The 24,421-nt window shown below is 35.4% G+C and overlaps 1 protein-coding gene across 6 annotated transcripts in view; it reads right to left on the bottom strand.

The window, feature by feature from the left end:
- Positions 1-24,421, bottom strand: part of NME7 (NME/NM23 family member 7) — a 251,720-nt gene that overhangs the window by 168,497 nt on the left and 58,802 nt on the right. For all 6 annotated transcript variants that reach the window (XM_061183128.1, XM_061183130.1, XM_061183125.1 and 3 more), the window contains one exon: positions 15,924-16,032. In XM_061183128.1, the coding sequence (XP_061039111.1) occupies positions 15,924-16,032 (109 nt within the window). The remainder of the gene's footprint in view (positions 1-15,923; positions 16,033-24,421) is intronic.

The raw sequence follows: 24,421 nt of genomic DNA, 5'->3' as shown, positions 1-24,421 counted from the left end.
TAAAATTAATTAAAGGTGAAAATTTAATGATAATGATATAGCAAGCAAAACCAAAACACCAAAGGCATAGTAATGTTACCAATGGACAAAATGAAAATTAGGAGAAAAAGTTCTTAGCATAAAAAAGTTAAAACTAGGGCTTCCCTGGTGGCACAGTGGTTAAGAATCTGCCTGCCAATGCAGGGGACACGGGTTCGAGCCCTGGTCCAGGAAGACCCCACATGCCACGGAGCAACTAAGCCTGTGTGCCACCACTATTGAGCCTGCACTCTAGAGCCCACGAGCCACAACTACTGAGCCCAGGTGCCGCAACTACTGAAGCCTGTGCGCCTAGAGCCCGTGCTGCACAACAAGAGAAGCCACCGCAATGAGGAGCCTGTGCACCGCAACAAGGAGTAACCCCCGCTCGCCGCGCACAGCAACCAAAGCAGCCAAAAATAAATAAATAAATAAATAAATAAGTTAAAACTAGAATATCACAAGTCTATATACATAAAATGCAACACATAACATATTTATAAAGAATAATAATATTAGAAGTAAAAGAGAAATCAAAAAATACCATCTCAAGTTCTTACAGACTCAATAAAAATATTAATGAGAATACTGCAGTTTTTTAAAAATTAAGCACATTCTAAACATACCATCAACATAACTACAATAAGTAGAAATTATATTGGCCATATAATTTGACCAACATATAATAAAATGAGAAAATTTCCATAAAGGAAAACAGCAAAATTCAAAATCTTGGAGATTTACAAATACTCTCCTAAAGAATGATTGAGACAGTGTTGAGTGGCACAAGAATAAAAACCATATAATAAGAATAAATACCATATAATAAGAATATCAGAATAAACCATACTAAATCAAACAACAGTATTTGGAAGTTAGAATATAATGAAGCAGGGACTTCCCTGGTGGCACAGTGGTTAGGAATCCGCCTGCCAATGCAAGGGACACGGGTTCGATCCCTAGTCTGGGAAGATCCCACATGCCACGGAGCAACTAAGCCCATGCGCCACAGCTACTGAGGCCACATGCCACAACTACTGAAGCCCACGTGCCTAGAGCCTCTGCTCCGCAACAAGAGAAGCCACCACAATGAGACGCCGTGCACTGCAACAAAGAGTAGCCCCCGCTCACCGCAACTAGAAAAAGCCCACGCACAGCAATGAAGGCCCAATGCAGCCAAAAATAAATATAAAAATAAATTTATTTTAAAAAAAAAGAATATAATGAAGCAGATGGTTTCATAGACATGCAGCTGTGGAAATATTTAATTGTTATCCTCTTTCTGGAGGATAAATTGGGATTTATTAAAAACTTTAAAATGTTTTTATTTGATGTAAGAATTTCTTGAAATTATTCTAAGGATAACTTAGGTGTTCACAAGGATTTATATAGGAAAATGTTAACCACAGAATTATTAATAATAAAATTTTTAATTATAAATAATAAAACAAGAAAAAGATAAAGAAAAGTATATTCCTATAACTGACTATTATTCAGACTTTAAAATTATGTTTTCAAAGTTTATCTAATTGTGCAGAAAAAATTCAAAATACAATGTTAGGTTTAAGAAGTGCAATATAAATTTATATAAATCGGATAATTCCAATTCATTTTATAAAACTAGTATTACCTTAATATCAAAATCAGAGTACAAAAATAAAACACACATCAATAACCCTCATGAATACAGATGCAAAATCCTTAACAAAATATTAGCAAATAGAACTCAGCAATATATAAAAAGAACTATAGTTCTTTTGGACAACAAGTGTTGTTGAAAAAAAATATATATCAATGTCATCTGCTATATTAAAAGGCTAAGGAAGAAAAATCACACAATCATATCAACTGATGCAGAAAAAACATTCAAAAAAATTCAACACCCATTCATGATCAAAACTCTTAGAAGAAAACAGGAATAGATGGGAACTTCCTGAACTTCATAAAGAGCATCTACAAAAACAAAAACAAAACAACAACAACAAAACCACTACAGCTAACATTATGCCTAACAATGAAAGACAAGAATGTCCATTCTCATTGCTCTTATTTAATACAGTGCTGGAAGTTCAAGCTCCTGCAATAAGGCAGGAAGAAGAGAAGGTGAGAGGAAGGGAAGGGAGGAAAGGGGAGGAGATTGGAGGGGAGAGGGGAAGGAAAGGGAAAGGAAAATGGGAAGGGAAGGGGCAAGCAGATCAGAATGGAAGAAATATAAATCTCTTCATTTGCTTATGACATAATTATCTAAAAAAAGAAAATAAACTACAAAATATATTCTAGAACTAATGACAGATTTCAGCAAGGTTGCAGGACATAAGATAAACATACAAAAATCAATTATATATCTATATATTAGAAATAAATAAGTGGACACTGAAATTAAAACTATAATACCATTTATAATAGCTCAAAAAGAAAAAAATTACTAGGTGTTAATATAACAGAACTTGCACAGGACTTGTATATGAAAACTACAAAATGCTGGATGGAAGACCTAAATAAATGGAGAGTCATATAGTGTCCATGATTTGGAAATTAACATAGTACAGATGTCAGTTGTCCTCAAATTGATAAATGGGTTTGGCACAATTCCTATCAAAATCCCAGCAAGATATTTTGTAAATACAGACAAGATTTTCTTTTTTCTTTTTTTTTTTGGCCATGCTGCGTGGCTTGAGGGATCTCAGTTCCCCAACCAGGAACTGAACCCAGGCCCCTGCAGTGAAAGCCCAGAATCCTAACCACTAGGCCACCAGGGAACTCCCTAGACAAGATTATTTTAATATTACAAGGAAAAATAAACGAACTAGAATAACAAACAATTTCCAAAAAAAAGTAGGAGAAGTCAATCTACCCAATTTCCTGACTTATTATGTAGCTATAGTAATCAAGACTGTGTAGTACTGGCAGAGTGGCACACATATAGATCAATGGAACAGAAGAGAAAACCAAAAATGAATATGCCCTGCTGATTTTTGATAAAGGTGCAAGAGCAATTCGATGAAAGAGAGATAGCCTTTCCAATAAACCCAGTGACATGGCCGTACAAGGAAAGTTAGGAAATACAGTCTCTGACAGGACAGTCACTTATCAGAAACAAGCCTACACTGTAGAAGAACAAATTTAGGAAGAACAGCTAGTCTTCTCTCTCATGTGTATTGTACATGTTAGTCATATTATTCCTGCAATCCTCTGAAGAGCCCTATGAAGAAAGTACTATTATAATGTTCATTTTATAGATGTTTACCTTCTCTACTAAAAGGTTAAACAACATGCCCAAATAGCTAGTAAGTAACAGAACTGAATTTTAAACACAGTTCTGCTTGCCCCCGATGATCTGAGATTGTTAGATTACAATAAAATAGGCAAAATATTTAATTGGTTTGTATAGATCATTCAATTAAATAATTCATGTATATTAAAGAGTTCAGAACATACCACCCCAAAATATGTTGCTCTGGTATACTATTTTGACTTAAGGCACTTTAAAGACAGCGAATACAAGAAAAACACTGACCTTCCTTCCTTCTCTTAAAAGTGAGATAAAATTCCCATAAGAAAGTTGTCCTCCCTATGCCAGAAGAAAAGCAGCATTCTCATCACTAAGGATAAGAAGTTGAGATCAAGAGAATTCTATACAAACAGACCTTGTTAAAATAATTCTTATCTTCCTTTAAGCTCCCCACATAGTTTAGTCACTTCTCCACAATAGGCACAATTGTCTCTCTTCTGTTTTCAACCTAATATAAAAGCAAGTAGGTTTTCTCTATTTCTTTGGGTCTTCATTTCCTTATGAAGGCTCCTGTATCATGTAAAACTTGTATTCCATAAATGTGTATGCTTTTCTCCTGTTGATCTGTCTCATGTCAATTTAATTCTCATGCCCAGCCAAAAAAACTAAGAGGGTAAGAGCTTGCCTCTCCTACAATATACAAAAAATACATTTATTTATGTGTGTTACTTATCTTTTTTGGCCTTCTGAATATATAATGTAAAACCAGTAACAGAAGAATATAGAATTTATATCTAGTAAATTTTGGATTGTTCAGAAGATCATCACCCAACTTATTGATTTTTCAATTTAAGGTTTCCTTCCTTCTTACCATTTTGAAGCTTAACAAATTTGAAGGAAAAAAGAAAGGAAACAATTGATCATTTTACTATTCATTAGTAGTTCTAGAAAACTGTTTTATAGAGATAAAATAGTTAAGAGCAAAGTTAAGTTGTTAACAAGGTAAATGGACAATATTCTTCAAAATTATGACAAAATTGGTTTTCACGTTTAATAATCTAGTAGTTTCAATTTTGCCACCAAAAAATATTTTCTGTAGAAATAACTTATTCTGATGTTAAGGTCTTTCCTGGAGTTGTGATATCTTCCCTTGATATTATAATATCTATACTCTACAGTAAACTGTACACTTGAAAGCAACCTTGCAGCCAATGAACCCACCCTTATACTGTGGAAAAACCTGAAAAACACCTTTACTATGAATGTTAAACTTACTCCTTGCAATAATAAGGTATAAACAGACGAAAACAAGATCTTATTCATAGAAATGAGTGCCCATGAAAAGGACATTTTGGTGAGCAAAACAACTTACAAAACTCAACATTAAAGAAGCAGCCAGTGTAGGAGAGTTCCCTTTTCTCCACACCCTCTCCAGCATTGATTGTTTGTAGATTTTTTGATGATGGCGTTCTGACTGGTGAGAGGTGATATTGATGGGAACGTAAATTGGTACAGCCACTGTGGAGAACAGTATGGAGGTTCCTTAAAAAACTAAAAATAGAGCTACCATATGATCCAGCAATCCCACTCCTGGGCATATACCTGGAGAAAACCATAATTCAAAAAGATACACGCACCCCAATGTTCATTGCAGCACTATTTACAATAGCCAAGACATGGACTATGTCCATCAACAGAGGAATGGATAAAGAAGATGTGGTACATATAGAATAAAATAATGCCATTTGCAGCAACATGGATGGACCTAGAGATTGTCAGAGAAGTCAGAGAAAGACAAATATCATATGATATCACTTATACGTGGAATCTTAAAAAATGGTACAAATGAACTTATGTACAAAACAGAAATTGAGTCACAGATGTAGAAAACAAACTAATGGTTACCAAGGGGGAAAGAGGGGACACATAAATTGGGAGACTGGGATTGACATATACACACCACTATATATAAAAGATAACTAATGAGAACCTACTGTATAACACAGGGAACTTTATTTGGCTCTCTGTAGTGACCTATATGGGAATGGAGTCTAGAAGAAAGTGGATATATGTATATGTATGGCTGATTCACTTTGCTGTACACCTGAAACTAACACAACATTGTAAATCAACTGTACTCCAATTAAAAAAAAAAAAAAGCAGCCAGTCTGTTGTACAAGACAACTCATCACAACCTGGATGATATGCTCCACAATACTGATACTAAATAGGGGTGGGTGAGATATAAAAATGGTGGATAAAAAAGTGTCAAAAAGAAATCTTGCATTTTACTTGGGTAGGATCTGTGAAAGAAAAGTTTTAATCTTGATACAGCCAAGAATGCATGAACTAACAAAATTGATACATAAACAGATGTTGTGTTTAATATTAATAACTAATTTAAATCAAATTGGAGAAATCTGATTTCTTTTAAAATTTAAATCTAATGAAATAAAAGACATTTTAACTAAAAAATAGGGCTGGTGTGTCCTTAAAATGTAATTAGCGTAAAGCCAAGTTAAAGCTAGAGACTATAAGAGTTTAAGAGTTTAATTTTCAATGCCAAAATACAAAAGAAATCACAAGCATTACTGAATTCAACAGAAGGAATTTAGTACTAATCCTAGCAAACATGCATAACAAATCAACTTAGGCATAAAAGCCAGGTGGAAAAGCTTTCTGTTTCCTAGACAGCAATATGTTACTAGGCAATACCACTTCACTGACAATCTTCCAGTAATTTTTAATCCGATGAAAAGATAAACCCACAGATCAGTTTGGCTTCAAATGTCTGTTATGATTTTTTGCTGGCTAGTAAGCAAAAATATTGTAGATTCACATTAAATCAATTGCAGATGAGAGTTTGGATTCAGCAGAATTGTTAAATTGAGAACTAGTAAGGCACTTAAGTCTTAAAGGATCTCAAATTAATTCATTAGCTGATCATAATTTATTCCAGTAGCAAGTAGGCTTATAAAATATAAACCTAATTCATCTAATAGCATTTCTGATTCTGCACTTGAACCGCACACCCAGATCTAAAATGCACATTTCCCTTACCAATGTCCTAACAACCACAATCTGTAATTCCTTACAAAGCAATAAAAAGAGTAACCAATATAGCTTTACAGATGTACCCACAATATGGTAACTTGGTATATTAAAATTCATCATAACGTAATTAAGTGAGTAGAAAATAGTAAAGGCAGGCTCCACACCAACGCAGGAGCAACAGAGAAGACCCACAGGATCTAAAATCTCCAGGAAAAGGCCATCAATAACCCCTCCTTACTGGGAAGACAAGGATGGGCTCAGCATAGCAAAGGAAGCCAAGAACAGCTAGCATGGCTGAAATAAGAGCACAATTTTAAAACAAGGACAGTCCAAGAAAAACATAATAGGGTACCAGGTTGACAGGGGAGAAACTGAAAATTTAGTATTAGGCAAATAGGTCATCAAAGTCCAAAGTTAATGCCAGGTTACCACGGAAAACAAGTTAATCACACAATCACAAAGCAATGTTATGTTTTTACAGCACAGGATACTGCCAGCTTCTAGGTAGGGGGAGATCCTTCCTAATCTTAAAATAGGCCAGCCCCTCTTCTGGAGGGTGGAGTAAGCACAAGTCCCAGTGGAAGTTGACTTCATGTTTGCAGGAGATTTTCATGAATTATACAAGTGCTATACATGTTATAACTCATCAATGGAAATCGGTTAGTTTTATAGGCAAGCACAATGAAAAGGACTGAAAAAGTAAATCAAAACCATGGATCCATAAACTCTAACATGAACAAAACAAAGTAAATCTTTTCCCTTTCTTAAAATTAGTTCTGTTGTTCTGTATCTTTTTTTTTAAGACATATAAAGAAAAAGATTCTCAAAGCTTGTCTTTTGCACAATTTTCAAAATTATGAACATTTATTTTCTTTATTCCAGTTATCCAAAGTCACAGTTAAGGAGATCACAAATTTAGACATTTTATTACAAGAACATAGTTTCTTCTGTTGATTTTAAATGGCTCTGATTTTCTCAGCTGGCAAGACCTACATTGCCACTCACAGGCTTAAAAACAGACGTAATGCCACAACATGGGCCACAAATTTTATATAACTCTTACTCCTTGTCTGCTGGAAGCACATACTATATGCACTGGGTATGGGCCACCATTTTTGTTCTATTGTCCAGCATATCCTTATGTAGGGGGCAGCTTTGCCATCCAGTGGTTCTCAAAATGTGATCCCTGCATAAGCAGCATTGTCCTGACCTGGGAACTTATTAGAAATGCAGATGTACCGAGTCAGACACTCTGAAGGTATAGCCCAGGAATCTGTATTTTAACAATCTGGATCCAGTGATCTGGATGCTCACTAAAGTTCAAGAACCATGACTGGGAGCAAGATCTCTGAGGACAACAGAATATCACAATAACCACTCTCCTGGCCATGAAAAAGGGGAATGTTATCTGAAAAGCTTATGATTTTAATTTTCAGTCCAATTCTTCCTTAATCCCTCTACTCCAAACCTGCATCATCTTAAAAAGGAAGTCATAAAGGTATTAAATTCTCAAGTTTTGACTTTTTGGTCTTAATTTCCCCTACCCTCTCTTCACATCATTTTAAAGAGCATTCCTCATTGGAAAACATGCAAAATGGAAGTAAAAGGGTATATGGTGAAAGTACATCTCCCTCCCATCCCAGAATCTCAGTCTTTCTTCTTAGGGGAAATCACTGTCAGTAATTTCTTATATATTCTTCTAGAAATATTCAACATATGTACAAATATATGGATATGGCCTTTTTGTTTTTAAGGAAATAAGAACATACTATACCATCTATTCTATGCCTTGCCCAATTTCTAAATATTTACTGTAAAATATAAAATGTATATGTTTTTTGGTAAAATATATAACAGATATGCTCAGTTTTATAATATTAAAATGAACATATATGGTAACCTCCACTCAGGTCAAAAAAAAAAAAAAAAAAAATCAGAACATTGCCAGGACCCTAGAAGCCCTCTGGGTGTGCCTCTCCAATCATCACCCTCTCTCCTCTCAGAGACTACCTGACTTTGGAATAACCTTTTCCATGTACTTCTTTTTTCTTTACTACCTACATATGCATTCTTGAAAAACATAGTTGACTTTTGCCTATATTTAAACATATGAATAGCATCATATGGCTTCTAACTTTCTACGTCTTATTTTGTTCAACTTCAAGATTGTGAAATTCATCCATATTGTTGTGTTCAGCTGTTTGACAGAGAAGGAAGAACATGCCACATTGTAAACAGAATCTCTGAATGGTAGAAGTGATTTTTAAAACAAACATTTTTCTGTATTCCTATATTTTCTGTAATGCATATTACTTCTGTTAATACAAGAGAAATTCCAATAAACGTTACTAAGACAAATTCCTGGCTAAAACTCAGCATGACCCACCTCTGTATCTCTTTGATGTCTATTCCTTAAAAGGAGCATTCTGGTATTTTCAATGCCTAAAGAACACAGTTCCTAAAGAAAACATTCAACTTTAATTATGTATCAATGTAAGATCTTTTTCTTAGAGTGATAACTTTTCCTAAAGATCTCAAATTGGTTTTATATATATTACCCAATTTATCCTCACACTATACTTGTTAAGAATTTGAGGCATGTGTTTTGAATCACATTAACTAATAGCAATCAGGTTAAATGAAAACTATCATCATACAAAGTCAAACACCATAAAACTCATACTGGAAATTTCATCTTCTGACTGAGCCTAATGCTTAAGTAAGATTTGGCTTAAAGTTTGCCTGCCCTCAAATCCAGGATACTCTAAAGAATAAAAATAAAGAGTAGAGAATCTGGGCATAAATCAATATCAAAAATCTCAAGATACACTTCAAGCACATCTGAGCTCTCTCCAATCTGCTTAAACTAAAATCCTTAATTATACATATATATATAAAACTGAACCACTTTGCTGTACACCAGAAACTAACACAACACTGTAAATCAACTATACTTCAATAATGAAAAAATATTCTTAAGATTATCCTGAAGAGACATTGCAAACCAGTCCTTTGATAACTAAGCTATTCCATGATGACCACCATGAAAATGGCTGTGGAGAAATAACTTCCCACTTGGCACACACAAGCCACCGTACACAGAGGTATAGTTGATGTAAGGTGGTAACAGGTTACAAATGAACTAACCACCAAAACAAGCAACACCTTTGAACCACAGACTTTCTAGAGTAGGAAAGATGTGCGAATATGTAGAAAAGCAGGGTACCACTTATTAAACAACTCAAAAAGTAATTATAGCGATCATGTGCCTTCAGCAATTTTTCATAAGTATCTGCTGCTCCCGTCTTTTAACATGTCATTTGGAAACCCAAGCTTTCCACCTTTGTAAGGTACCATCTTTTCTTTAGATATGTGCCTTTTTTCTTCCTCATAAGAATCAACTGTAATCATATTGTCAGAATTTCAGCATTTATAATCCGTCATGTAACATGAATCATCTTTCAAAGTCTTACCACACGAGATCATGTGGCTTTTCAGTTTTAAAATATTTCCTGATAAAGTAACACGATGTGGACTAAATCCCTGGACCCCAGCTCCACAGAGATGGGTCCAGCTCCTGGGCTGGAGGAAGGAATCAGCCGGAAGAGCAGAACCACAGCCTAGTGGAAGCAAGTCCTGTCTTCCTTCTGTCATTGTGCAATTACATGGGCATTTCTGCACAGGAGGAGTTAGGAGGAGACACATAAACCAGTACCAGAGATTCCTCCAAGGCAGAAGAATGGGAACACACTGTCTTTGCAAACTCTTTGAGACAGGTTTTCCTCAAGTCTAGACCATTTCTAGCTATGCTCAGCATTAGTTATGACATCTAAAATTACATGGTCCTCTAACAGTCATATATGTGAAAAATAGGCAAGGGGAGTGGTATTTTGTCATCCAAGTTCTGCATTTAACCAAGTTCTGCATTTAACAGGTCAACAGATCAATATCTCAAAGGCAAATGTGTCAAGTTGCTTCAATAACATCATTCCCTTAAAGGTGACTCCTGAATCCTAATATACAAAAAAGTTGGAAAAAAGGAATGGGAAAATGAAGTTTCCAACTTATTTTCAAATAAAATAATCCTCCTGCCAATAAACATCATCCCTCAAGTAATATACATACAGGATGTCCCACAAGTCTTAGTGCAGTAACTTAGAAGTATAAATGCTACAAATGTATAATAAAATATGATTTGAAATTTAATTATATAAATTTCTTTTTTAAATATTTAGCAAAACATAAACTTTATTATTCAAAATACAAAAAATGGAATAACTATAAAAGAAATTTAAATTAATTTTGTAAATGATATTTATTAAGTTTGTTGCATTTATAGTCCTAAAGTTATGAAAGCTTACAACTACACTAAGACTTCTGAGAGATCTTAGAAGTCACTTTCCTTAATGTTACACTTCTTCTAGCGCTCTTTCAATGAAAATGGGTTTCATTCTAATCTCACTAGAGAGAAATGTCAATCTAAGGACTGCCTAGCCACAGATAAACTTTTCTGTTATTTTTGTTAAACAACTGCTAAATAGAAATAAACAAGTATTTGAGATGCTACTTTGGTAAAGCAGAGTGCCCTGGATACCCAAATTTTCCATCACTCTAAGAAATTCTCACCAACCTGAAATCTAGCACAGGGAACTACCCCTGTAGAGTCATACGAATAACTGAAAACCAAAAGGTGACTCTTCCTTAACCTTACCCATGGTTTCTATTAACCTGCCACAAAGAACAAGCTAGGAATCTTCCACTTGGTATAAAATTTCCTAAGGCCACCTTCTGATAAAGGCAGATCACCAGAGGAAATGCAGGGTGTTCCCTGTCTGCAAAATTCCTGATAAATGGTTTTCAAACTGGACATTAGGTGTTCATCAGGACAACCTGGGGAGACTATTTAAATGCTTATTTCTGGGCTCTAGTCCAGACTTACTAAACTAAGTTCTGAAATTAGGGCCCAGATATATGCATTTTAAAAGTCCCCCAAGTGGTTCTGGCACACACTAAAGTTTGAGAAGCACTGTCTAGCATACAATTACACACCACCACTGGTTTGGGTTCGAGTACCACATTCCTACCGTGTTAAGGTCTTAGGATGCTTTATACCACTTGAGGGAAACTGCTACATTGGCGGTCCCCAGTGAATCATGATCCCTGGTATTCATGCCTTTGTGTAATTCCTCTCATAATGATTTGGCCACATGACTAGACTTAGCCATTGGGGCATTAAGGCATGATGCAAGCAGAGGCTTGATTAGCACTTGCACACTGAAGATTGTCTTGGAATGCTCCTTTTGGAAGCCAGCAACCATGCCATAAAGAAGCTTAGGATAGACTACTGAATGGTGAGATGCCATGTGGAAAAAGTCTCTGAAGGATGAGAAACTATCTTGTACATTTCAGTTCCAGCACAGCTCCCAGCTGAATGAAGCCACCCAAGTGACCCCAGGTATACCACAGGAGAATTCCCAACTGAACCCAGGTAATACACAGAATTGTAAGAAACCGTTTTTAAGGAACTAAGTTTGGTGATGGTTGTTATAAAGCAATAGATAACTAAAACACAACTACTTCAGGTTTTTTAAAAATGTGTCATGTGATATAATCTCTAAAACTGCTACTGTTAATAGCTAACACTTTATTGTATACTTACTATGCAAATTATTCCAAGTGCATCACATGTATTAACTTATTTATGACGTAGGTTCTGTCACCTCCATTTTGCAGATCAAAAAAATGAAGCTTTAGGAGGTCAAGAAATGTCTTCTAGGCCACATAATTAGTGTCAAGCCATAGAATTATAACAGTCATTCCAAACATTATATACTATGATCATCCTTGCCAGGTACAGTAGGATTTTCACTGAACTCTCTGCCATTCTTTTATCTATATTCTTGTTTCTTCTAATTCAGGCATTTGAGTATAGATAGATCTTTTGCTTGTACTACACTTCACTAGGCTCTGAAGAGAGCCTAAGATTCCTGATGCACACATCACAGTTGCTAGGTGCTAGTGCTTTGGCTGCCTAGCAACAGATGTTTCGTTATTCCAGTCAGGTGTGAAGAGCAAGCCCTGTCTTCCAACAATGAAAGACACAGTGATTTCTCATTGCTTTGTCATTGATTAAAAAAAAAAAAAAAAAACTATAATCATAAAGGCACACAATTAAGCCTGGAATAAATCTATTCAATCCTCCTGCTTTCACACAGTAACATTCAAACAATCAAAACTACTCATCCTCTAAATGTCTGCAAGGAGACATCAACCAGGACCAAGTTTATCCATTAAGAAGGACTTCTTAACTCTAAGAGTTTTAGACACTGTATTACAGTGCCAGAAATGTACAATTAGAATGTGTGCATTTTATGTTATATAAATTATACATCAATAAAGTTATTTAAAATTAAAAAAGAAGAACATTCTCACAGCAATAACTTGGAAGATGGGAAAAGAAGATTTCAGTGGCTGCTTAAAGCATTCTAAAGTCTTCGTCTTTGGAAAAATTTAGACAGAGTGAACAAGTTTAAATTTTATTAATAAAATTTAGAGTTAAGTACATATGCTAAAATTTAGGTAGAACCAATTTAAAAATATACACTCTATAACAGAGGTCGGGAAACTTTTTCTGTAAAGGGTCAGACAGTTCATGTTTTAGGCTTTTCAAGTTTTACTGTATCTGTCACAACTACTCAACCCTACTATTGTAGCAATAAAAGCAGCCATAGATAATACATAAATGAGTATGGCTGTGTTCCAGTAAAACTTTATTTATAAAACCAGGCATAATGCCCGACTTAGCCCAATGGCTATAGTCTGCTGATCCCCTGATCTAGGACTTTCTTTCATAAGAATTTTCAATACAGTTTCACAGAATAATAGAATATCTGGGTTTAAAGGCTGACAGGAAACTTTTAAAACCATCGTGACTCATTTTACTGAGGAGGAAACTAAAATCATACAATGCAGTAAAATCGTTTAATGCAGAAATCTGTTATAAGAAAGGAAAATTTCCAACAAAACTTCAGGGTTCTAATACTTCAAAAGGCTAATTTTTTGGCCATTACAAGTGCAAAAGCAGCTCTCCCAGATTTGGCTACCACCTCCTGCCCAGTGCCAACCATAATGGACGATCAGAATATGTAATTGCTGATAGCTGCTGAATTGACTAGATGGAAGCAATGATCCTACTTCATGGGCTTAAGTTAGACCCAGACTTTAAGAAAAATAAAGTATTTTGTTCCTTACACACTAATAGGGATTTTCTTTCTTTCTGTGGATGATGGATGATGGATTTTGTTAGTATTTTAAACTATTGCTTTGTTTCTAAGGAGTCATTCACCTTTAGTTAAAAATTAAAAGATAATGATATTAGGAGTAGTGGTAGTAGTAATAGAGCAGTAATCATAATAGTAATAATGTCTAACCCTTATGTAGCACTTAAGTAAGTGCTGGGCACTGCTTAGGACATTAATCTCTACATTTAATCATTTAGTCATCTAACCATTACATTAAGTGCATTTAAACCTTACAATTACCTTGTGAAGAAGGTATACTATTATTCTCATCTTATAGATGAGGAAACAAGGTACAAAGAGGTTAAGTAATTTATCCAATATCCTCATGGCTAGTAAGTAGTGGAGCCAGAATACAAACCTACACAGCCTGATTTCAGAGAAAAATAATTCATTTTATCAATGGAATTAAACTAACTACATATAAATAATACTAAGGACATCAAAAACAAACACATTGCATAATTTTTAAATTAGAAAAAAAACAGAAAAATTCACCTTGTTTTCCTTCCCTTTTAAAACCTGAGTCCCCAAATGACAAAATATATTTCAATCTACATATGTAAAAAGACTGCAAATACCCTAGTATATCTTATTATTTTCTTCCACCATCTATTCCACAAACTAAGCTCTTTTTTTCTAGCTCTCTTAGAAGTTAGAAGTGAATCACCGCATCCATGTAAATTAACTAAAGGACTAAGAATTAAGGCCGCCTACATCCACATGACATTATCATTTGTGCCAAGAAATTATTACCCACAAAGATAAAGCTGTAAATCATTAAATAACTTCATTGTTCACTTCAGGAACCTCCCAAAAGTCCATTTATCTCAACAATAGTCTATTCAAACAGTTCCCTTTTCACAATATTCCCTCAACTGGGCAAATAACTCACTCATCAAACAGTTGCATACTTTTAAGACTTGGTTAAAATCCTTGCCTCACTGTTTCTACTAATTCTAAACTATTATATCATAAATTTTGCCCCATTTCAATCATATCACTGCATTGACAGACCCACCTTAAATATCTCAAGGTCACACCTGAAATTCTACAATATCTGCCCATGACCTCTCCATTGTGAAGTCCACTAAGACTCCATCCAGGTGTGATCTCCTTACTGTAGTAGGCAGTAAACTCAGTCTTGCTTAATCAACAAGCCATTCAGGCCTTCTTTGGGGGAGTGGACAATCAACAGAAGATAACATTCCCTGTTCCATTTCAGCTGCTCTCTTCATAACTCCTTTTTTAAAAATCTCTTTTTCTAGACCACAGGTGAAATTAAATATACCAGGAAATCAGATCATTACAGAAAAAGAAACATAAACCAGCAATTGAAAGGGGGCCAAGTAAAGCTAATAATAAATTCAACATGAAACTTCAAACTATATTTAATTGTAACCACAGTTTAAGCTGAATTGGGTTAATTACACATTTCAGAATGGTTTTAAAGCATCCCTAAAATTGAGGTTTAAAAAGAAACAAGGAAAAAATGCCTTGAAATGTCAAAGTTTAAATAAAGTATTCTGCCATCTGATTAGATTTAACAAAAATTTCTTATACTTTAACTCATATGCCTCTACTGTTATATATCAAATATGGGTATATGAAATATAGTTTTAATCTTTGAAGACTAAAAATTATTTAAACCCATATAATATTTAGAAAACAAAATTTTTTAAAATCCATTCATTCATCTATTATTTAGTATATTCTAGTTTTTTAAGGATGATCTTTTAAATTATACCCCATCTCATTTCCAAAAGGATTTGGGATGGCCGACAAAAATACATTGAGCAGACTAAAACAGATGAAGGAAAATGAAGAAAAAAACGTACAAACTCTCTCTCTCTCTCTCACACACACACACACACACATCAGTCAAAGAACTTTGTTTCAGATACAGAGAACCAAAAGAAGTTTCTATAGCTTTCTCAGAAAGGGCATACTGCAGATATGGTAGATTTTGTTTTAGATTAGGAGTGCTGTTTAAGTGAATTAAGTGAATCACAGTTACGTGGTTGGGAGGAGAGGAGGCAGAGTAAAAGTCAAGGAATCAAGGACGAGCATGACCATAATCAGCAACCCAAGGAACACCTTTTAGAAATGCTCAGATACAAAGAGAAAGATATAGATTCAGATAGATTTTGCCCTCATATTATGTCACCTTTATTCATGTGCCTTCAAAAAACATGAATGGAAATATTAAAATTATACTTTAATTTCTATATATAAAATGTATCAAGAAAAAACAAACATTAACAAAATAAGCTCCTATTAGCAAAATGTATTGGCTATATTGTATTCAACACAGCACTTACCTTCGCTGATGGCATGGGGCTTAACAATGCAACAAGTAGTACAATTGGTAAATTTAGCAGTGTTTGCTGGCCCACAAACTCCACTTGAAGGAAAAAATAACTCCATTTCCTAAAGACAGAGAGAAATGACTTTGGCACATGTAATCTTGTTACACATCTGTAAAACAACTCAGGAAATGTGCACAGGATACTATTATCCAGGTACTTCAGAGAGGAGCTAAAGCAGAGGATATGCGGGAAGTGTCTGCCTCAGGAAGGCCCCAGAGGGTCCTGCTCCGTTACAAGCTCTTCTCAAACTCCTAGGATATTTATGTGAGAGGAGAAGAACTATGCAATTACTTTTGAAGTTTCACAACATAAATTCTTTTCTTCAAATTTTCTGAAAATGCTTTTTACAAAGACTAACTGAACCTTGTTTTAAGTCTTAAAAGAACATATAAAGAAGTATTAAAGCAATGACGACATGTATAATTCTGTCTCAGGATTAAAGCTGAGAATGTCTTAACATATTTTGAATATTGGAAGTAATCAATATAAAGTTCTTATTTTACCCAAAGCATCAGTTTATGAGACACAGGTCCAATTTTAAACTTTTCATTAAAATATGTAAAATTCAATTAAAAATTAGGAAATCTTTATAGAAACAGATTAGTATTCAAGAATCAGAGCTACAGTTAGTTAAAACTAATTAACTACATATAGTGCTAAAGTCAAATCATATGAACCTTATTTTATAACCAGATTCAGGCTGTGCTATTTGCTTTGCACATAGTTCATTAAAATAACCACCCAGCAATTTGAACTAGCCACAAAGATGGCCACACTAATCAGTAAACTATTTAGACATATGCTTTCCTGCTTCTAAGCTTTTACTACTATTATTTCTATTCCCTACAAAGCCTTCTGTCCCAAAGAACCATACCAACGTGTAAAGGGTCACTTTAAATATTACCTCCCCCAGGAGCCCCTTTTGATGCACCCCAATCAGTATACTGTACTCCTCCAAAGTTGTGGTTATTTTGGTAATTGCCCCCCATGAATTATAAATTTGAAGAAAAGAACTAACTTGCATAGCCGTGTAGGTCCTTTAGCATCTAAAACAAATAGCTCAAAGTAAATACTCACTTTTCACTGAATTTAAAAATTGAAAGATCGTAGGATGTGTTAGTGTACCACACTGGTGTTCATTAAAAAAAAAAAAACGATCTCGGGAAGATGAGGAGATGTTCAAATAGTAGCACATATACTTGAGTGATTCTGGGGTTAATGACACTTTAGAATTAAAATGTTCCATTCCTTAGACAAGTATCTTTCTATCGTATTGCTGCCTTTGCTTATTACTCTTCTTGATCAGTAACAGCAACTACCGCTTGTAGTCCTGTGACAGATGTTTTGATTACATGTTCTCAGAGAACGTGTATGGTACAGGTGAAAACTCAGATACTTACAGGGTCCTGGTAGCTAATCAATAAGTGAATGAAGTAAACCTGGTGTGACAAGAAGGCATGGTAGAGGGTTGCAAACTGGAAAGGGCATGTCCCGTCTACAGTTCCCCTTTCTCTGCTTCCTTTGCAACAAAACTCCTCAAAAGAGATGTCTTTATTCTCTGTCTTTACTTCTTCTCTTCCATTTCCTCTTAAACTTACAACTAATTAGGCTTTCATTCCACAAAGGCTATTCATGAAAATCCCTAATCACCTCCACATTGCCAAATACCCTGGTTAATTCTCAGACCTCACCTTACCTGACACAACAGCATTTGACACAATTGATCCCTACATCCTGGAATGCTTTCATCACCTGGTTTTCTTCCCACTGCTCCTTTTCAGTCTCCTTTGATGATTTTCTCCCCTTTGGCAGACCCCTAAGTACTAGAGAGGGGTCTAGTACTATCTATTGTCACTGTTCTACCTCTTGTCACTCCCTTGTTGAGGCCCTCAAGTCCCATGGCTTTAAATGCTACCTGTATTCTGATGTCTCCTACATTTTAACCTCCAGCCCAACCTCCTCCCTAAACTCCACATCCATATCTATCTACCACTTACAGACATTTCATATTTAAAACATCCAAAACAGACTTCAAATTTCCACTGTCTCCCATAAATCTGTTCATTCCCACCCTTTTCCTTATCCTTCAATTGCACAAGCCAAAAATAAATAACAAAAAACAAAAACAAAGAACACAGTGATTCTTGATTCCTCTCCACCTGTCCAATCTATCAGGAAATCCTTTAAAATATAACCAGAATCCAACCACCTACCTCCACATCTGTCACCTTGGTCCATGTGACATGCCACCACCATCTCTCCGTTTAATGACTGCACTAACCTCCTAACTGATCTCCCATTCCAACTTTTCCCACAACACAAGTACCCCTACCCTGCCTGGTCTATTATTAACACAGCAGTCAGAATGAAACTAATAAAAACAGATCATGTCATTCCTCTGCACAGAACCCTCCACGACCTCCTATCTCATTCAGAATGAATTTCAAAGTCCTAGATATCCTACAAGGCCTTACGTGACCTGGGCCCTGGCTATATGTGACCTAATCTCCAGCTATTTCCATGAAACACATTTCTGCCCCAGCATCACTGGCCTCACCTCCTCACTGTTCCTTGAACATAGCAAATATGTTCCCACCTCAGAGTTTTTGCATGTATTGTTCCCTTACTTGCTGGAACACTCTTTCCCCCAGACATTTGCTTGGATTTCTCCCTCACTTCCTTCTGATCGCTCCTCAAACCAGATATTATAAGGACTTTCTATATGCTATATTTAATAGCATTCAACACCTCTACTCCACACACAATCCTGGTCTTTTTCTATGTCCTTCCCCTGCTTTATTTTCTTCAGAGCAATTACTCATAGACATCAGAGTTATAGGTCTATTTATTTACTATCTGACATCCCCCCCATCAGAAAAGCTATAAGCTCCATGAGTCAGGACTTTGCTTTTTTCACAGTAGCTTCTCAATAAATAGTTTGGAATGACTGAAATTCAGAAATATTTTATTTAACATATGTAGAATTTATATAGACACAGACACTCAGAAAGGTTAAGAAACAAGCCCTTGCAACTTAGCAACTGGCAAAGTCATGATTCAAATCCAGGTCATACTGACTCCAAAGTCCTGAACTTTTTCTATCATCTTTCTTTCAGATGTAAAAAGCTATGCTAGAGGGGAGACCTTCAAGATGGCGGAGGAGTAAGACGTGGAGATCACCTTCCTCCCCACAAATACATTAGAAATACAACTACATGTGGAACTTGGGGTTTGCTTTCTGCATCTACTTTGTTTCTGGTTTTCTGCTTATCATAGTTTAGTATTTAGAGTTTATTATCATTGGTAGATTTGTTTATTGATTTGGTTGCTCTCTTCCTGCTTTTTTTTTATATATAGATATATATACATTTTTCCTTTTTCTCTTTTTGTGAGTGTATATGTGTATGCTTCTTTGTGTGATTTTGTCTGTATAGCTTTGCTTTTACCATTTGTCCTAGGGTTCTGTCTGTCTGTTCTTTTTTTTTAGTATAGTTTTTAGTGCTTGTTATCATTGGTGGATTTCGTTTTTGCTTTGGGTGCTCTGTTCTTTCTTTTCTTTTTGCTTTCTTTTTAAATTACTTATTAATTTTTTTAATTCTTACTAATTATTTTTAATTTTTTTTTTTTTATTTTTCATAATTATTTTTTATTTTAATAACTATTTTATTTTATTATTTTTTTTCTTTCCTTCTTTCTGTTTTTCTCCCTTTTCTTCTGAGCGGTGTGGCTGACAGGGTCTTGGTGCTCCGGCCAGGTGTCAGGCCTGTGCCTCTGAGGTGGGAAAGCCAAGTTCAGGACATTGGTCCACCAGAGACCTGCCGGCTCCACATAATATCAAATGGCAAAAGCTCTCCCAGAGACCTCCATCTCAACACTAAGACCCAGCTCCACTCAACGACCAGCAAGCTACAGGGCTGGATACCCTATGCCAAACAGCTAGCAAGACAGGAACACAAAAGAGAACACAACCCATTAGCAGAGAGCCTGGCTAAAATCATAATAAGGTCACAGACACCCGAAAACACACCACCGGATGTGGTTCTGCCTACCAGAGAGACAAAATCCAGCCTCATACACCAGAACACAGGAACTAGTCCCCTCCACCAGGAAACCTACACAACCCACTAAACTAACCTTAGCCAATGGGGGCAGACACCAAAAACAACAGGAACTACGAACCTGCAGCCTGAGAAAAGGAGACCCCAAACACAGTAAGATAAGCAAAATGAGAAGACACAGAAACACACAGCAGATGAAGGAGAAAGGTAAAAACCCAGCAGACCAAACAAATGAAGAGGAAATAGGCAGTCTACCTGAAAAAGAATTCAGACTAATGAGAGAAAAGATGATCCAAAACTTGGAAATAGAATGGAGAAAATACAATAAACGTTTAACAAGGACCTAGAAGAACTAAAGAACAAACAAACAATGATGAACAACACAATAAATGAAATTAAAAATTCTGTAGAAGGAAGCAATAGCAGAATAACTAAGGCAGAAGAACAGATAAGTGACCTGGAAGATAAAATATTGGAAATAACTACCACAGAGCAGAATAAAGAAAAAAGAATGAAAAGAATTGAGAACAGCCTTAGAGACCTCTGGGACAACATTAAACACACCAACACTCGAATTATAGGAGTCCCAGAAGAAGAAGAGAAAAAGAAAGGGACTGGGAAAATATTTCAAGAGATTATAGTTGAAAACTTCCCTAATATGGGAAAGGAAATGGTTAATCAAGTTCAGGAAGCGCATAGAGTCCCATACAGGATAAATCCAAGGATAAACACGCCAAGACACATATTAATCAAACTATCAAAAATTAAATACAAAGAAAAAGTATTAAAAGCAGCAAGGGAAAAACAACAAATAACATACAAGGGAATCCCCATAAGGTTAACAGCTGATCTTTCAGCAGAAAATTTGCAAGCCAGAAGGGAGTGGCAGGACATATTTAAAGTGATGAAAAGGAAAAACCTACAACCAAGATTACTCTACCCAGCAAGGATCTCATTCAGATTTGACGGCAAAATTAAAACCTTTAGAGACAAGCAAAAGCTAAGAGAGTTCAGCACCACCAAACCAGCTTTACAACAAATGCTAAAGGAACTTCTCTAGGCAGGAAACACAAGAGAAGGAAAAGACCTACAATAACAAACCCAAAACAATTAAGAAAATGGTAATAGGAACATACTTATCAATAACTACCTTAAATGTAAATGGAGTAAATGCTCCAACCAAAAGACACAGACTGGCTGAATGGATACAAAACAAGACCCATATATATGTTGTCTACAAGAGACCCACTTTAGACCTAGGGACACATACAGACTGAAAGTGAAGGAATGGAAAAAGATATTCCATGGAAATGGAAATCAAAAGAAAGCTGGAGTGGCAATTCTCATATCAGACAAAATACACTTTAAAATAAAGACAAGAGACAAAGAAGGACACTACATAATGATCAAGGGATCGATCCAAGAAGAAGATATAACAATTGTGAATATTTATGCGTCCAACATAGGAGCACCTCAATACATAAGGCAAATGCTAACAGCCATAAAAGGGGAAATCGACAGTAACACAATCATACTAGGGGACTTTAACACCCCACTTTCACCAATGGACAGATCATCCAAAATGAAAATAAATACGGAAACACAAGCATTAAATGACACATTAAACAAGATGGACTTAATTGATATTTATAGGACATTCCATCCAAAAACAACAGAATACACTTTCTTCTCAAGTGCTCATGGAACATTCTCCAGTATATATCATATCTAGGGTCACAAATCAAGCCTTGGTAAATTTAAGAAAATTGAAATTGTATCAAGTATCTTTCCCGACCACAATGCTATGAGACTACATATCAATTACAGGAAAACACCTGTAAAAAATACAAACACATGGAAGTTAAACAATACACTACTTAATAACCAAGAGATCACCGAAGAAATCAAAGAGGAAATCAAAAAATACCTAGAAACAAATGACAATGAAAACACGATGACCCAAAACCTATGGGATGCAGCAAAAGCAGTTCTAAGAGGGAAGTTTATAGCAAGACAATCCTACCTCAAGAAACAAGAAACATCTCAAATAAACTACCTCACTTTACACCTAAAGCAATTAGAGAAAGAAGAACAAAAAAACCCCAAAGTTAACAGAAGGAAAGAAATCATAAAGATCACATCATAAATAAATGAAAAAAAAATGAAGGAAACGATAGCAAAGATCAATAAAATTAAAGCTGGTTCTTTGAGAAGATAAACAAAATTGATAAAACATTAGCCAGACTCATCAAGAAAAAAAGGGAGAAGACTCATATCAATAGAATTAGAAATGAAAAAGGAGAAGTAACAACTGACACTGCAGAAATACAAAGGATCATGAGAGATTACTACAAGCAACTATATGTCAATAAAATGGAAAACCTGGAAGAAATAGAAAAATTCTTAGAAAAGCACAACCTTCCGAGACTGAACCAGGAAGAAATAGAAAATATAAACAGAACAATCACAAGCACTGAAATTGAGACTGTCATTAAAAATCTTCCAACAAACTAAAGCCCAGGACCAGATGGCTTCACAGGCGAATTCTATCAAACATTTAGAGAAGAACTAACACATATCCTTCTCAAACTCTTCCAAAATATAGCAGAGGGAGGAACACTCCAAAATTCATTCTACGAGGCCACCATCACCCTGATACCAAAACCAGACAAAGATGTCACAAACAAAGAAAACTACAGGTCAATATCACTGATGAACACAGATGCAAAAATCCTCAACAAAATACTAGCAAACAGAATCCAACAGCACATTAAAAGGATCATACACCATGATCAAGTGGGGTTTATCCCAGGATGCAAGGGTTCTTCAGTATACACAAATCAATCGATGTGATAAATCATATTAACAAACTGAAGGAGAAAAACAATATGATCATCTCAAGAGATGCAGAAAAAGCTTTCAACAAAATTCAACACCCATTTATGATAAAAACCCTCCAGAAAGGAGGCATAGAGGGAACCTACCTCAACATAATAAAGGCCATAGATAACAAACCCACAGGCAACATCGTTCTCAACTGTGAAAAACTGAAACCATTTCCACTAAGATCAGGAACAAGACAAGGTTGCCCACTCTCACCACTATCATTCAACATAGTTTTGGAAGTTTTAGCCACAGCAATCAGAGAAGAAAAATAAGTAAAAGGAATCCAAATCGGAAAAGAAGAAGTAAAGCTGTCACTGTTTGCAGATGACATATACTATACACAGAGAATCCTAAAGATGCTACCAGAAAACTACTAGAGCTAATCAATGAATTTGGTAAAGTAGCAGGATACAAAATTAATGCACAGAAATGTCTTGAATTCCTATACACTAATGATGAAAAATCTAAAAGAGAAATTAAGGAAACACTCCCATTTACCATTGCAACAAAAAGAATAAAATACCTAGGAATAAACCTACCTAAGGAGACAAAAGACCTGTATGCAGAAAACTATAAGACACTCATGAAAGTAATCAAAGATGATACAAACAGATGGAGAGATATACCATGTTCTTTGATTGGAGGAATCAACATTGTGAAAATGACTATACTACTCAAAGCAATCTACAGATTCAATGCATCCCTATCAAACTACCAATGGCATTTTTCACAGAACTACAACAAAAAAATTTCACAATTTGTATGGAAACACCAAAGTCCCCAAATAGACAAAGCAATCTTTAGAAAGAAAAACAGAGCTGGAGGAATCAGGTGCCCGGACTTCAGACTATACTACAAAGCTACAGTAATCAAGACAGTATGGTACTGGCACAAAAACAGAAATATAGAACAACGGAACAGGATAGAAAGCCCAGAGATAAAGCAACACACATATGGTCACCTTATCTTTGATAAAGGAGGCAAGAATATACAATGTAAAAAAGACTGCCTCTGCAATAAATGGTGCTGGGAAAACTGGACAGCTACATGTAAAAGAATGAAATTAGAACACTCCCTAACACCACACACAAAAATAAACTCAAAATGGATTAAAGCCCTAAATGTAAGGCCAGACACTATAAAACTCTTAGAGGAAAACAGGCAGAACACTCTATGACATAAATCACAGCAAGATCCTTTTTGACCCACCTCCTAGAGAAATGGAAATAAAAACAAAAATAAACAAATGGGACCTAATGAAAGTTAAAACTTTGGCACAGCAAAGGAAACCATAAACAAGACAAAAAGACAACCCTCAGAATGGGAGAAAATATTTGCAAATGAAGTAACTGACAAAGGATTAATCTCCAAAATTTACAAGCAGCCCATGCTGCTCAATATCAAAAAAACAAACAACCCAATCCAAAAATGGGCAGAAGACCTAAATAGACATTTCTCCAAAGAAGATATACAGATGGCCAACAGACACATGAAAGAATGCTCAAC

This window comes from Eubalaena glacialis, chromosome 3, assembly GCF_028564815.1.
Source record: "Eubalaena glacialis isolate mEubGla1 chromosome 3, mEubGla1.1.hap2.+ XY, whole genome shotgun sequence".
NCBI classification, from domain to species: domain Eukaryota; kingdom Metazoa; phylum Chordata; class Mammalia; order Artiodactyla; family Balaenidae; genus Eubalaena; species Eubalaena glacialis.
Note: the sequence above shows the minus strand (reverse complement) of the source record. Positions and strands in the feature narration are given on the sequence as shown.